This window comes from Ailuropoda melanoleuca, chromosome 19 (assembly GCF_002007445.2).
Source record: "Ailuropoda melanoleuca isolate Jingjing chromosome 19, ASM200744v2, whole genome shotgun sequence".
NCBI lineage: Eukaryota > Metazoa > Chordata > Mammalia > Carnivora > Ursidae > Ailuropoda > Ailuropoda melanoleuca.
In genome coordinates this window covers 33,996,030-34,009,701 of record NC_048236.1, presented here as the reverse complement: position 1 = coordinate 34,009,701, position 13,672 = coordinate 33,996,030, and the positions used below count along the sequence as shown (strand labels likewise).

At 39.9% G+C, this 13,672-nt stretch overlaps 1 protein-coding gene across 13 annotated transcripts in view; it reads left to right on the top strand.

Moving 5' to 3' along the window:
• Positions 1–13,672, top strand: part of SNAP91 (synaptosome associated protein 91) — a 142,409-nt gene that overhangs the window by 42,989 nt on the left and 85,748 nt on the right. For all 13 annotated transcript variants that reach the window (XM_034648071.1, XM_034648074.1, XM_034648070.1 and 10 more), the window contains exons 3-7: positions 3,097–3,239; positions 4,093–4,168; positions 4,944–5,046; positions 6,730–6,823; positions 7,723–7,834. In XM_034648071.1, the coding sequence (XP_034503962.1) occupies positions 3,097–3,239; positions 4,093–4,168; positions 4,944–5,046; positions 6,730–6,823; positions 7,723–7,834 (528 nt within the window). The remainder of the gene's footprint in view (positions 1–3,096; positions 3,240–4,092; positions 4,169–4,943; positions 5,047–6,729; positions 6,824–7,722; positions 7,835–13,672) is intronic.

Sequence of the window (13,672 nt, the reverse complement as noted above, 5' to 3'; positions counted from 1 at the left end):
TGGTTGACTATAAAAGTGAAGTCTTATACCTCTCTGCTAAAATACTTCCAAGGGCCCGTGTTGGTCCATAGAGTGAAGTCCAAACTCTTAAGTCTTGTGTGAAATCCCTCAGTGGTCATCCCCTAGCTCTTTAGTTAAGTTCCTCCCACTACCTGCCCACACATACCTGGCCCCCAGACCACCACAATTCTCCAAGGACACACCGCCTCTTAAGGCTCCCCACTTTGCACACTTGGTAAAAATGTCCTTCTCACTCCTGTTCCATGACAGAGCTGACTTTAGGATCCTCCCCATGGAGTCTTTCCTAGTACCTCTACTCTGTTCTCATAATGCGCTGTGTGTATAACAGTATTTAGAAACATTTATTTTGGGTGCCTACTATGTTCAGACACTAAACAGTCCTTATAATAGTCCTGAAAGGTAGAAATTATTACTTCCCATTTTAAAGATGAGGACCTAAGTCAAAGAGACATTTAATTTGCTGGAGTTGTACATCTAGATAGGGGCTAAGCTAGCCCCTGGACCTGGGCTCTGTTTGCTCTCCTGCTGTGTCTCTTTACTCATTTCGTATAGGGCTTTTTCTATTATCTGAACAGGTATTTGTTTCCTTTGACCAGCAATGTGTTTCTGTATCTCCAGAGCCCAGTTCAATAAATAAATGAATAGAAGAGTTTGTAACTGACACAGAATTTCAAGTATATAGTAGTCCCATGATATAGTCTTAGAAAACAATGTCACAGCTTAGTGATTTTTCTTTTTTAAAGAAGTGCTTGCTGATACTTTGGGTTAAAGTATGGGGGGTTTTGTCCATTTTATTCAATGTTGTTTGTTGTGCACAGTGCTCTGCAAAGCTCTGCTCAGAAAACAGATGTTGACTTGACTGTTTCCATCCTCAAGGAGCTTTGGTATGTTAGAAACTTATAACCGATAGACGTCTAACCTGAATACCCACCAGCAACAAAATGCCTCAGGTTTTAAAGCAGCGGGAGGCCACATGGGGCTGCATTTAAAAGGGACCAGGGAAGATTTCCTGAAGGATGAGTAGAATTCTAATAAAGGAAAAACATTGAGCGAAGGTGTTAAAGTGAATAGGGATGATGACTGGAATTTAAAGTAAAAAGTAAACAGGGGCACCTGGGTGGCACAGCATTAAGCGGCTGCCTTCGGCTCAGGGCATGATCCCAGCGTTGTGGGATCGAGCCCCGCATCAGGCTCCTCTGCTGTGAACCTGCTTCTTCCTCTCCCACTTCCCCTGCTTGTGTTCCCTCTCTCGCTGGCTGTCTCTATCTCTGTCAAATGGATAAATAAATAAAATCTTTAAAAAAAATAAAGTAGAAAGTAAACAAACTGAGGGCTTCAGAGGGGAGGGGGTGGGGGAATGGGATAGGCTGGTGGTGGGTAGTAAGGAGGGCACGTATTGCATGGTGCTAAACCCAAGTAATGAATCATGGAACTTTACATCAAAAACTAGGGATGTACTGTATGGTGACTAATATAATATAATAAAAAATTATTATTAAAAAAAATAAAGTAAAAAGTAAGCCTGGTCTTGTCCATTATAATTCAGAACAGTTATTGATACCCTCTAGTCTAGAATTTATTTCAGATGTGTAGTATCAACTTTTTTAAACCTTATTTTTTGTAAAATAGAGAAATGCATAAAGCAAATGTATAGTATAATGATTACTGAGTGTAGATTTTGAGTAAGGAAAAGGATGGGTCTGTGTCTCTGCATTTGTTGCATGGGATTCTATTAGAGCTATCATACCCAGTTCCCTGCAAGATGGGTGTGGCCTGTGAGAGAAGTCTTACAGGGTTGTCCTGCGGCCATACTGTGCTGTAGGAAGTACCAGTTGACCCTTGAACAACCCCAGGGAGTTAGTTAGGGGTGTCAACCACCCCACAGCATAACCTTTGACTCCTCCAAAATCCTACTGGTAACATAGTCGATTAACACTTATTTTTTTTTTATGTTACATGTGTTATATACTGTATTCCTTAACAATAAAATGAAAAGAGAAAGTTATTAAGAAAATCATAAGGAAGAAAAAATATATTTATGGTACTAGACTGTAAAAAAAAAAAAATCTGTGTGAAAGTAGACCCTTGGAGTTCAAACCCATGTTGTTCAAGGGTTAACTGTACCGCTCTGTAGTCTGCCCTGCCCCCAGTGTGGCGTAGCTTCTGTTCCTTGGTACATTGATCTTTGGGTGCCCCAGATAAACTTTTTGACAGCACTTGCCACTTTTTATGAATGCTGGGCTGCCCACCTTGGCCACCATATAAAAAAAAAAGTCTTCCCCTGAGGTACAGCTGCCATTGTACGGATACTATGTAAACGTGGACAGTGAATGCATGGTGCACTGGGTGTTACACGCAAGTCATGAATCATGGAACTTCACATCAAAAACTAGGGATGTACTGTATGGTGACTAACATAATATAATAAAAAAATACTATTTAAAAAAATAAAAAATAAAGGTTTACTCCTACAAACTCAGGTGACAGCATAGTAATTTAATGCATGCATGGTGTTCTTTGGGAGTTAGGTAAGTGTCATGGAATTTTTTTTTTTTTTTTTTTACTATTTGCTCTCATTCTACGTAGGTGGCAAGTATATTTATTAGCACCCATCAAACTTAAAATCTAAGTGAAGAACGCATTTAGCTGCTTAATGTTTCAAAGAAATACATTTAGGGTGTTGCCATCAAGCGGTGTAGAGAATAAGTGTCCCCATGTTTGAGACATTGTACTAGAAAAGAAGAATTAACTTGAGGCTTAGCTTTCCTGGACTTTTGTAATTCTAAAGAATGACATTGGTACCAGAAAACAGATAAAATTCAGAAGAGGACACAGAAGAGAATTCAAAGGAAAAAAATAAACTCAAGAAAAAAATAAATGCATTGGGTAAATCATGTATTTATATGTACATGTGTAAAAATATTATAGCTTATTTTTTTTTAATTTGGTTGTTAGCTATTGCCAAAGCAATTTTGGGACTCCTGTTTTAGTCAACAGGTTTAAATGTTTAACATTTGAAATGAAGTTTTGTACGTCATAATTAGTATTATTGTTGGATTTCTTCTACTTTCACAGATTTGATCCAGGCTACCAATGAGACCAATGTTAATATTCCTCAGATGGCCGACACGCTCTTTGAGAGGGCAACAAACAGTAGCTGGGTGGTTGTATTTAAAGCTTTAGTCACAACACATCATCTCATGGTGCATGGAAATGAGGTAAATGAAGTGAACTCAACTTTTTTCTTTTTTGGTGGGGAATGGGGGCATTATGGAGGGCTCTTTTGCTTTTCATTAATTAGGAGAAGAAGAGGAGGAAATACATGGTTCAAAATCATTGAGAATACAATTTTGATTTTCTATTTAGCTATTTTTTAATAAATAAATGTTAAGTTACACCTTCTCTTGGAGACATTGAAATATTAAGTATTACTTGTACCTAAAAGGTATATACCATATAAATGTATTAGTGGGCAAAAATGTTAGAATAAAGGAACAATAAAGTGATTTTTCCCATTAGGAACAGTCTTGTGCATCTTTAAGTGAAAATTGCTTTCACAAAAATACTTAATTTTGGAAAATATTAATAAAATAAAAATTGCCCATTTTATATGGGATGCCTACTGAGTCATATTAAATTGCAGTGTTTCTATTATATAAAAAATGAAAGATCATAAAATTTAATTCTAATTCAACAAGTACTTTTCAGTCTTTTTTCCTCCTCAGAGAAAGTCAGCAGACTAGGAAACTTTATAACTGAGTTTAAAAAAAAATCATAGGGGCGCCTGGGTGGCACAGCGGTTGAGCATCTGCCTTCGGCTCAGGGCGTGATCCTGGCATTATGGGATCGAGCCCCACATCAGGCTCTTCCGCTATGAGCCTGCTTCTTCCTCTCCCACTCCCCCTGCTTGTGTTCCCTCTCTCGCTGGCTGTCTCTATCTCTGTCGAATAAATAAATAAAATCTTTAAAAAAAAAAATCATAATGAGAATTTGTAATATCCTTTAATATCAGAAATTGTTTAAAGATATGATTTGAGAATATTGGTTTTAATTCTAGTTTTTGTTTTTCAGAGATTTATTCAGTACTTGGCCTCTAGAAATACACTATTCAATCTCAGCAATTTTTTGGACAAAAGTGGATCCCATGGTGAGAATATTTATGTTTTCTAATTTTTTGGATAATGCTTTTGATGTAGGGTTTTGTTTTGTTTTTTTGAAGTGAGGCTCATAATATGTAATTAGTATAGCTGGCAGTTCTGTTGGGTATTTAAGAAAAAACGTAAAAGTAATTATTCAGTTACTTTGTAGAGCTTTAAAATATTTAATTGTTAGAGAACTCAGCATATAAATTACATAGTAATTTTACTTTTCGTCTTTTTCAGTATTTACCTTAACAGTCAGTATTCTAGGCCCACAGTTTTTTGTTTATGAAAGTACAAAAAGCAATGAAATGAAAGATACTTTCCTAATTTAAAGAAAAAGATTCCAGTCTTAAAGAAACATTCTTTGTAAATTAGTAGAATTTAAACTGTAGTCAAATGTTCATTCATCATACTTATTGGTTGCCTATTCTGTATAAGGCAAGCACACCAAGCAAGGGGATGGTTCTCAGATGGCTACATGCATTAAGCCTGAAACAGCCTGTTACTTGAAATGGTGAACAAAAAATGCAAGGAAAAATCAGAAAAGACATTCTGTACAAGGATGGTAGCATAACGAAACTGAAATGTCTTAGAATGTGTCATGCCTAAAGTATTTTTGCTTACAGTAGGATTTTAAATGAGGCCTTTCTGGTGCCTTTATTGAATAGACCTCATTCTAGCATTATTTACATTTGGAGAGTTTAAAAAAAAGTTGGTACTAAAGAAAGCTAAATGGAAGGTTTTATTAATTAGTTTTACTTCTTCTGCCCCTCCCCCCAGGTTATGATATGTCTACCTTCATAAGGCGCTATAGTAGATATTTGAATGAAAAGGCTTTCTCTTACAGACAGATGGCATTTGATTTTGCCAGAGTGAAGAAAGGGTATGTTTTTTCTTTCTCATGTTTATTTGAGCAGAGTAAGTCTTTGAGGCATACTTGACTTACCTTAACTAAGCTTAAATGCCGAATAATTTTGGTCATGAAGGCCCAGTTGATAATCACCTGAAAAAAAAGAGACTCAATAGTATTGTAGAAGTTAGTCTTGAGGTTGTAATAGACATTACTTTATCTTTTCATGCAGAAAATCTGATTCACTGCTCAGAATTGACATGGTATAACAGTTTATTTGTTAAATTCAATTCAAAATTCTTAAGCACTTATATTCCTTTAAATAATTTTAAATGGGGAGAATTTAAAGTTTATTCAGAGTTCAAAGAACAGTGGCTGTAGTTTACAATAGTTATTTCAGTGTGTTTTGATTGAAGCAAAACTGAACTGTGTATATGGTGGAGCTCTGTTCTTGAGCGGTAATAATGTCCTAGTATCTCACACACACACGCACACACGCACACACCATAATTGAACTGATTATTAATACTAACCATGGACTAAGAAAACCTCATTGAAACAGAAACACTTACATTTTAATTCATAATTATCATTTATTTCCCTCTAAATAGATGTTGAATTTAATCAGAAGCCATAAATTTATGCAAATCTTGTGTCTGGTCCTGACTTGGAATAATGGTGAGGTATTGTAGAAGGTTTAATATTTTAGTCTCAAGAATCACACAAAAAGACAACACTCTGTTTTTCTAATAGTGACCCAGCCTTAGCTTTCAACTACATTTAAATCATGGTGCTGAACAATATAAACTTGTCTGTTCAAAATAAATTAGGTTTTTGTGGGTGAACGTTCTGTACCATTAAGGTTTTTACTTTATCCCCTTCTCTTTGTAGATGATTCTAGTTTACATGGCCCTGGGCAGCCATAGCTGACGTGCCCTGCTGCATTTCAGCTTTTCCTCAGTAGGGTCCATAGCCTTCTTAGAAACTTCTGCACCCTTTTATGTGCACATAAGGATACTTTGGGATGCTTTCCCTACCCTTGAAGTGGGAGAGACCCTGAAAGTTGCCATTTTTAGCCTATTGACACAAGCTGGGTATTTTCCTCAACTCCTTCAATACTGCCACCCTGGACCATCACTGGATGCAAGGGGCTCCATAAAGGCCTGTGGGCGGGCACGAGGTGCAGTGCCCTGTCTGGCGCACCCTCTGGCATGAACCTCCCCTGTGTCCTCTGCAGCTAGTTAAACTCTCTCTCCTTTTGGCCAGACTGTGCATATCAGCTTGCATTTTTCTTCCCTTGCTAGTTACTATATACACTCTGCACTCCCAGCCCTACAGGTTTTGAAGACTTCTAAGACATGTGTTCTCTCTTTCTTAAAAACAAACAAACTGGCATTCACAAAACTTACACCTCTGTGATAGATTTGGAAAAACCCATCCAGTAATTCAACTGATCTCTTTTATCCAGACCACACTGCTTTCTTCCTGAGGGCAATGCAGAGGGAAAGCAAGCACTGCCCGTGTGCTTGGAAAACAAGAATGGGTGAGAAGAAGTCGTGTAGAGAAGGGAATCAACTACAGCCGTTTAATATCTCAAAATTATCCCACAAGGTTAATAAGGAAATGGAGGGGGTGCAGCTTGGAAGAATACATGTGGTCTTGAATTTTCCACATACAAGGAAGTTGCATCCTTTTCTTTTTTTGAAACAATTGCAGGGCCGACGGTGTAATGAGGACAATGGCTCCTGAAAAGCTACTGAAGAGTATGCCAATACTACAGGGACAAATTGATGCACTGCTTGAATTTGATGTATGTATCTCACTAGAAAATGTGCCCTACACAGTTAGTACTGTCTTCTGTTTGAAGGTGGACTAACGCTGGAAATCTGCTCAGGAAGCAGATTGAGATCGCCTGCATTTCAGTGAGCCCGATGCACATTTCCTGTAGGCTCTTAGCATGGTGATGGCTCTGGCTGTGCCGATTGTCTGAGCAGTTTCCCAGGTGTTTGTTTAAGTCGTGGAAAAATACGCGCGGGGCATTCTTGGAACCCTGTGTTCGGAGCAGGGTGATGGTCTCCTGGGGTGTTTGACAGGGTGAAGCAGCTGCAAGATGTGCCTTTAGCCTCAATGGCTACTTAAATACCTTCGCCTACTTTTAGACGCCATTTTATATAGACTGCTAATGTGACACCATCTGCCAAAGAGAATTGTTTTTGTCTGGTCATGGTCCTTCCTCCTGGCAATACCAACATGACATGTCTCTGAAAACAATACCTGTATCTTGGGTGTGGTGGTAAATACACTAGCCTACACATGTGATCAGATTATATAGAAAAGTCCCCCCACACACAAAGAGTATAAGAGAAACTGGGGAAATTGGAATTAGATTGGTGGATTATGGCAATCTCAATATCGTGGTGGTGACATTGTATAGTAGTTTAGTAAGATGTTACCATTGGGAGAAACTGGGTAAAGGATACACAGAATCTCTACATTTTTTACAGCTGCCTGTGGATTTATGGTTATTTCAAAATGAAAAGTTCAGATAAACATATCTGATTCGTGAAAATAACATATTCTGACGTGTAAGAAAATTTGTAGAATGTGGATTAATTTCTTAGTAATCACTTGAGACATTTTCATGTGCTCTGGGAAAAATTGTCATTTGGTAACATGTAATTAACATATTAAATTTTTATCTTTTTCTAGGTGCATCCAAATGAGCTAACAAATGGTGTCATAAATGCTGCATTTATGCTTCTTTTCAAAGATCTTATCAAACTTTTTGCTTGCTACAACGATGGCGTAATTAACTTACTTGGTAGGTAGAACAGCTGAATGGTATCTTTGAATAAAGACTGTATCAGAACACAAAGATTTAGGGACCATAGCCTTAATAGATAAAAATCTAAATATATGATTCATTCAGGTCACATTTCTCTGTTCTTATGTCAGTGAAGATTAAGTGCAAGAAACAGATGTTTTAAGCAGGAAAGGATTTCCACACAGGGATTCGGGTGCTCACAAAATACTGGAATGACTGAAGGTTCTAGGCTTTGCCTCTTAGAATAAGTCCCGACAAGTCCTGCTCCACTGTGATAACAACTACCTCTGATGCCACCCTTAGAGATATCTAGGGAATAAGAGGCCACTGACACCCCATTAAGTATAATAGAAGAGCCACTCCACTCCTAGGTTTCTGGACNAAGCACTCCGTGTTTTAAGCAGGAAAGGATTTCCACACAGGGATTCGGGTGCTCACAAAATACTGGAATGACTGAAGGTTCTAGGCTTTGCCTCTTAGAATAAGTCCCGACAAGTCCTGCTCCACTGTGATAACAACTACCTCTGATGCCACCCTTAGAGATATCTAGGGAATAAGAGGCCACTGACACCCCATTAAGTATAATAGAAGAGCCACTCCACTCCTAGGTTTCTGGACCCATAGACTCTAGCTGTGGTGAACAATGGACCGTACACCGACCAGTGGTTCAGAGCGTATACTGAATCTCTAACTCTTAAGGTGTCTTCTTAGAATGGGTTTAAAATAGTGTCTTCTGTAGACCTTTCCATTGTTATGTAAGGTCCGCTATTTCTGGACTGAAGGGATCCATGCTAAGACTGACAAATCCTGTGGGGTGCGCCTGTTGTCTCACTTCTTGTGCAGCAAAGCAGTCTTGTGTGAGATACCATGAAGGGGAGTAGTTCCCCAGATGGTGGTACTGGCAAAGCAGTACGGGCAGAGGTGATAAATCTACAGCCAAGATAAAGTAACTGTTCTGGAATAGGGAGATGGCTGCTCTTTTCCCTGGTAAAAGGGGTTAATCCTTAACTCGTTGCTTGGTGGATGACTCCATTCTCCCTGGATTGTGATGCCAGAGAATCATATGATAGAAGCTCAGAGTCGGTCTCGGGGATTGACAGACTGAGGACTTAGCAATGACGCAGATATACCAAACTATGTTCTTGGGCCTACTCATAACTTCCATTTCTGATATAATTGGCAGATGTTTATCAGCATTTGGAGTCCTTTTACCCCTTGATCACTGAGAACCTTTTCATGGCATATGCTCTTAGTCTACATTTGTATGGAATGAAAATAGTCTCATGTCTTTATCCATTCTCAGAGGTCCATCCATCACCTTTTCTGCAGACCTTCTTGTTACCAGTCTTCCAATTTTGTTTTTTCCAAGTCCCTGGTCATCCAGGCCAGCAGTTAGTTACTGCTCATATTTTGGTACAGTTCCATTTGTCTCACCTTTTTTTTTTTAAGATTTTATTCATCTATTTATTTGAGAGAGAGGGAGAGAGCACGCATGGGGGGAGGAGCAGAGGGAGAGGGAGAGAGAGAGAATCTCAAGGAGACTGTGGTGAGCCCAGAGTCCAACACAGGACTTGATCCCACAACCCTGAGATCATGACCTGAACTGAAATCAACAGTCAGTCAGATGCTTACCTGACTGAGCCACCCAGGCACCCCAACTCACCATCCTTCCTTAGACATAAAGTGGAAATCAGATATACTGCTTGAAGTTTGGCCTACAGTAAAATATTTCTTTCTTCTCTCAAAGTCACTCCTTTGTGGGGGATATAATGACTTAGCAAACCACTTTGAACTAGTGCTGGCATCGGGTACCTGGTACTGGGTACCTAGTTGATTAAGCATCTGCCTTTGGCTCGGGTCATGATCCCAGGGTCCTGGGATCGAGTACTGCATTTGGCTGCCTGCTCTGCAGGGAATCTGCTTTTCCCTCTGCCCCCCCTCCCAGTTGTTCTCCCTCTTTCTCCCTCTTTCTCTCTCAAGTAAATAAAATCTTTTTATAATAAAAAATAATAACTAATGCCGGAATAAGAAACCATCTCTAAACCAACCTGGAATTCTTTTTCTCCTCAGACCACTGGTCATGGGGAACTCCCCAGAGGCCATAGGTGTGATTGGAGGGAGAAATGCAGTACAGAAGAGTAGGTGCAGTGGGAATGTGAGCCATCTGTTTGTACAACCCACATGGGTGTTCAGCATTGGCTTGAGGCTGACCGCTTCTGTAGCACTTTCATTTGATGATAGAGTGTTCTTGCACTTGTCCAACTCATGGGTATGTATATTAGATAACACTTGAGGTCTTATGATCACTTGATATTCTATGGTTAGAATCTCAGTCTCTATAAGCAAGCCAAGAACAGCTTTTTCCAAAGGAGATTAGTTACTGTCTGAAGAAGGCATGGCTCTGCTCCAAAGCACTAGAGGCTTCCACTGTATTTTCCTGCTGGAGTGTGCCAGATGCATTCTGCAGCATTTGGACCTACTGCAGGCACTTTGAGTACTTTTAGGTCTGTGGGAACAAAGGCCCATGTGGTTCCAGTCTGGAGCAGTGGCAGAGCCTTCCCCTGATCTGGATCCTGCTTAGCTGACACCACACCTGATACTCTTTTTAGAGCAGAACACATACACATTTTATATATTACCTCTAAAACTAAGAAAGCTCAGCAAACTTCTGCGTACGTTTTAGTTATAGGGGTTACAAGGTGAAGCAATTTGTCTTTCAAACGGAGGGGACGTTGGACCCCAAGACTTTGTTGATGTAGCAGGTCTCTGAATTTTCATAAAATTCTCTCTCCCATCCCGTGACATACATGTGACTTATCAAGGTACCTAGTGTAACTGAAATTCTTGCCTACTGGCTACGTGTCATTAACACGATAACCTATGGGAGAGAGGTTGATATCCTTGAAATAAGACAACAAGCGTATACTGTCATCCCTGCCAGATGAAAGCAAACTACTTCTGGTGGGCTCTGTCTATTGAGATAGGGATAAAAGAGTTTGCTAGTTCGATAGCCGCCTATCAGGTGTCAAAAACGATGCTGGTTTTATGCTGGTAAGAAGGACATGTCTGGAAATCTGCAAGTTAAGGTCATCCCTGGTTAGGATCACAGTAACCTACTGTAAATCTCTGCCTACAACCCATTTCACAAACCAAGGTCACTGAGGACATGATGGAATTGCTACCCCTGTTTCTTTCAAGAGGTCAGGAAACCAGTGTGAGAAATCTGCTAGTTTCAAGTATTTCTGTTCCAACCATTATATCCAGGTAACTGGGGAAAGAGCCACTGATGAGCTTACATCCACTGGATCTAATTTTCTTTTATCATGTAATCCCCAAAAAGCTTCCACTCAGGTTGGTAGAACATAGAGTGAAGTCCCCAGAAAGTAGCATCGGTTTGGATTTCGTGTTCCTGAAAAGTCTGGGCATGTCCCCTTTCCCTGGCCGAGTCACCCTGACAAAGGTCTCTTCTGCAGAAGAGGAGGAAGTGCCCGTGGCTGTGTTTCAAGGACGTTTCTCAAGACTATTTGGAGAGCTTGTTAAATTCAGATTGCTAAACCTCGACGCAGAGTTCCTAATGCAGTAGGTCCGGGGTCGAGCCTGAGAAGTTGCGTTCCTAATAAGGTCCTGACTGGTGCTGTTGCTACTCGTCTGGGATTTCACTTGGGGAATCACTGTGTTAGAGCTACTTCCAGAGGCTCAGACTAGCATTTTGAATCCATGGTTTTTGGCATGTTCACCCAAATTGACAAATTATCAATTATATCACAAAATCTAATGTAATATACTTTCCTTCCTGCTCAGAAACTTTACAATCCATACCAACTCTCCACATTTTTTATCAATGATGGTTGCCAGATTCAGAGGGAAAAATAGAAGATTCCCAGTTAAATTTGTATTCAGATCAACACGAACATTTTTTAATAAGTCCTATGCAATATTTAGGACATACCTGTGCTAAAAATTTATCTATTTACAATTCATATTTAACTCAGTAACTTGTATTTTATCTGGCAACCTGCTGCCATCAGAAATTTGCAAGAACTTGCGCTGCTTTTAGCATGTATATTTTTTCCGCTTGGGTCAGACTTTGTACTGGTCTCCCTAGGGCATGCAGGGATTGCTGTCTTCTCAATCTCATTCTAGGTATTGAGGCAGTTGGCAAGGGGAAAGGGGTAAGAAATACATGGATTGGACATGAGAAAAGTTTTCATTCCCTTGTGAAAGTGGCTTAATTACAGAATCGCCCAGCAAGGCAGGACCAGCCTCTTCAGACTGAGAAGGAAAAGCTTTTTGTAGCAAGAGTAGCTCCCTTCGGTTTGAATCTACCCATGCAGTCTCCTTTCTAGTTTTTCTTCTCAATAAACATCCTAACTTTCACAAAGGAGACCGTGGTGAGGCTGGAAATTTAACTTAACCACATACGTTGTAATTCAGCAACTTAGAAGATTAGACTCTCTGACTTTCAGCGATGACAGCTCTATGTCTGCAAGAGATAAGGTTATTAAAGGGCAGTTTTGGAGTACCACCGTCCGACTGGTATCTCGAGCCAATAATTTAAAATCCCGTGTTGTCATTTTCCTTTGGAGTCAGGAGCAGCCACCCAGTGTACGATCTAGTTGCCTTATTCCCGTCATGGTGGTCTCTCCCAGCAGCTGCCTGATCCGGTAAGCTTCATTTTAGCTGCTCATTTCAGAAAACTAGGCGATCATTTAAGTAATCAGTTTGCTTCTGTATAGTCCAGGCTATGAGAACCCCAATTTTCCAAGAGTTGCGGGTAGTGGACACTGCCTTCAGATCCTGCCAGTTACATAGCTAATTCTAGATTCCCGTCTTTGACATTTTTGAGGGTCTGATTTCTACAGCCATTTCAGATACCAAATACTGTGTCTATTCAAGAAACAGAAACCACTCTCCACACTCTAACTAGAAAGGGATCTAAAGTAGGGAGTTGGGTGCTTAAGTAATTACCAGAAGCCTGCAGGGAGTGGTTCCTGAATGACTTACAGAATAATAGATTCTCACACACCAGCAAAGTGTCTACTTTTGAGGCCACCACTTTACAGTATACTAAAAATAGGAAGCTGCTGCTGCCACCACGTCGGCTGCCTTGCAGCCCTAGTCAGCTAGAAACCAGACACCTGAAGCTATAATCCAGGAAGTAGGGAGTCACATCAAATGGGTGTGACTACAACCAGTACTCCTCAAAACCCACGAAGCCGGAGGGTGGACGGTGGAATGCTGCCGAAGGATAATCTTCTACTCCTGGGGACTTCCTTGTCACAGAAATAGCCAAAAACGTACAGGAAGATGGCTTCTTCCTCAGTTTTATTTTCCAGATCTCTCACAGGTCCGTCTAATTTACAGAACTGAATTTGTGTCCGACATCCTGGCTTCTCATGAGTTTAGAAAGGGAGAGAATGGGGGTTGCGTAAGGCAATCAGACACACTGCTCTTAGAGATTTTGCGTTATTGGGGAAAGATACCTGTTCTTAACATGTAATTCAACAGTGTATTACCTTATTTCAAGTGGGAATGTTTATCAGTAAACCAAATAACAGGTCTTCCCGTTCCCTTTTGTGTGCATATCTTACTCTTCCTTACCACTCACAAATGTGAGTTTTTGCTAAGGTTCATTTTTAGCCAGTTATTTTTCTGCTTTTTGTGTATATTTTCATTGGAAACCCTATGTTTTCCTATGGAGATGTCCTTATGCTGAGTCCCAGCTCTATTATGTCAGTTTATAACGTTTCTTCCGAGCTCCAGTTTTGCAAGTCTTATTTGTAGACACTTAAATTTAGATTTTTAAAATTTTTTTAAAAAGTATTTAAAATTCAG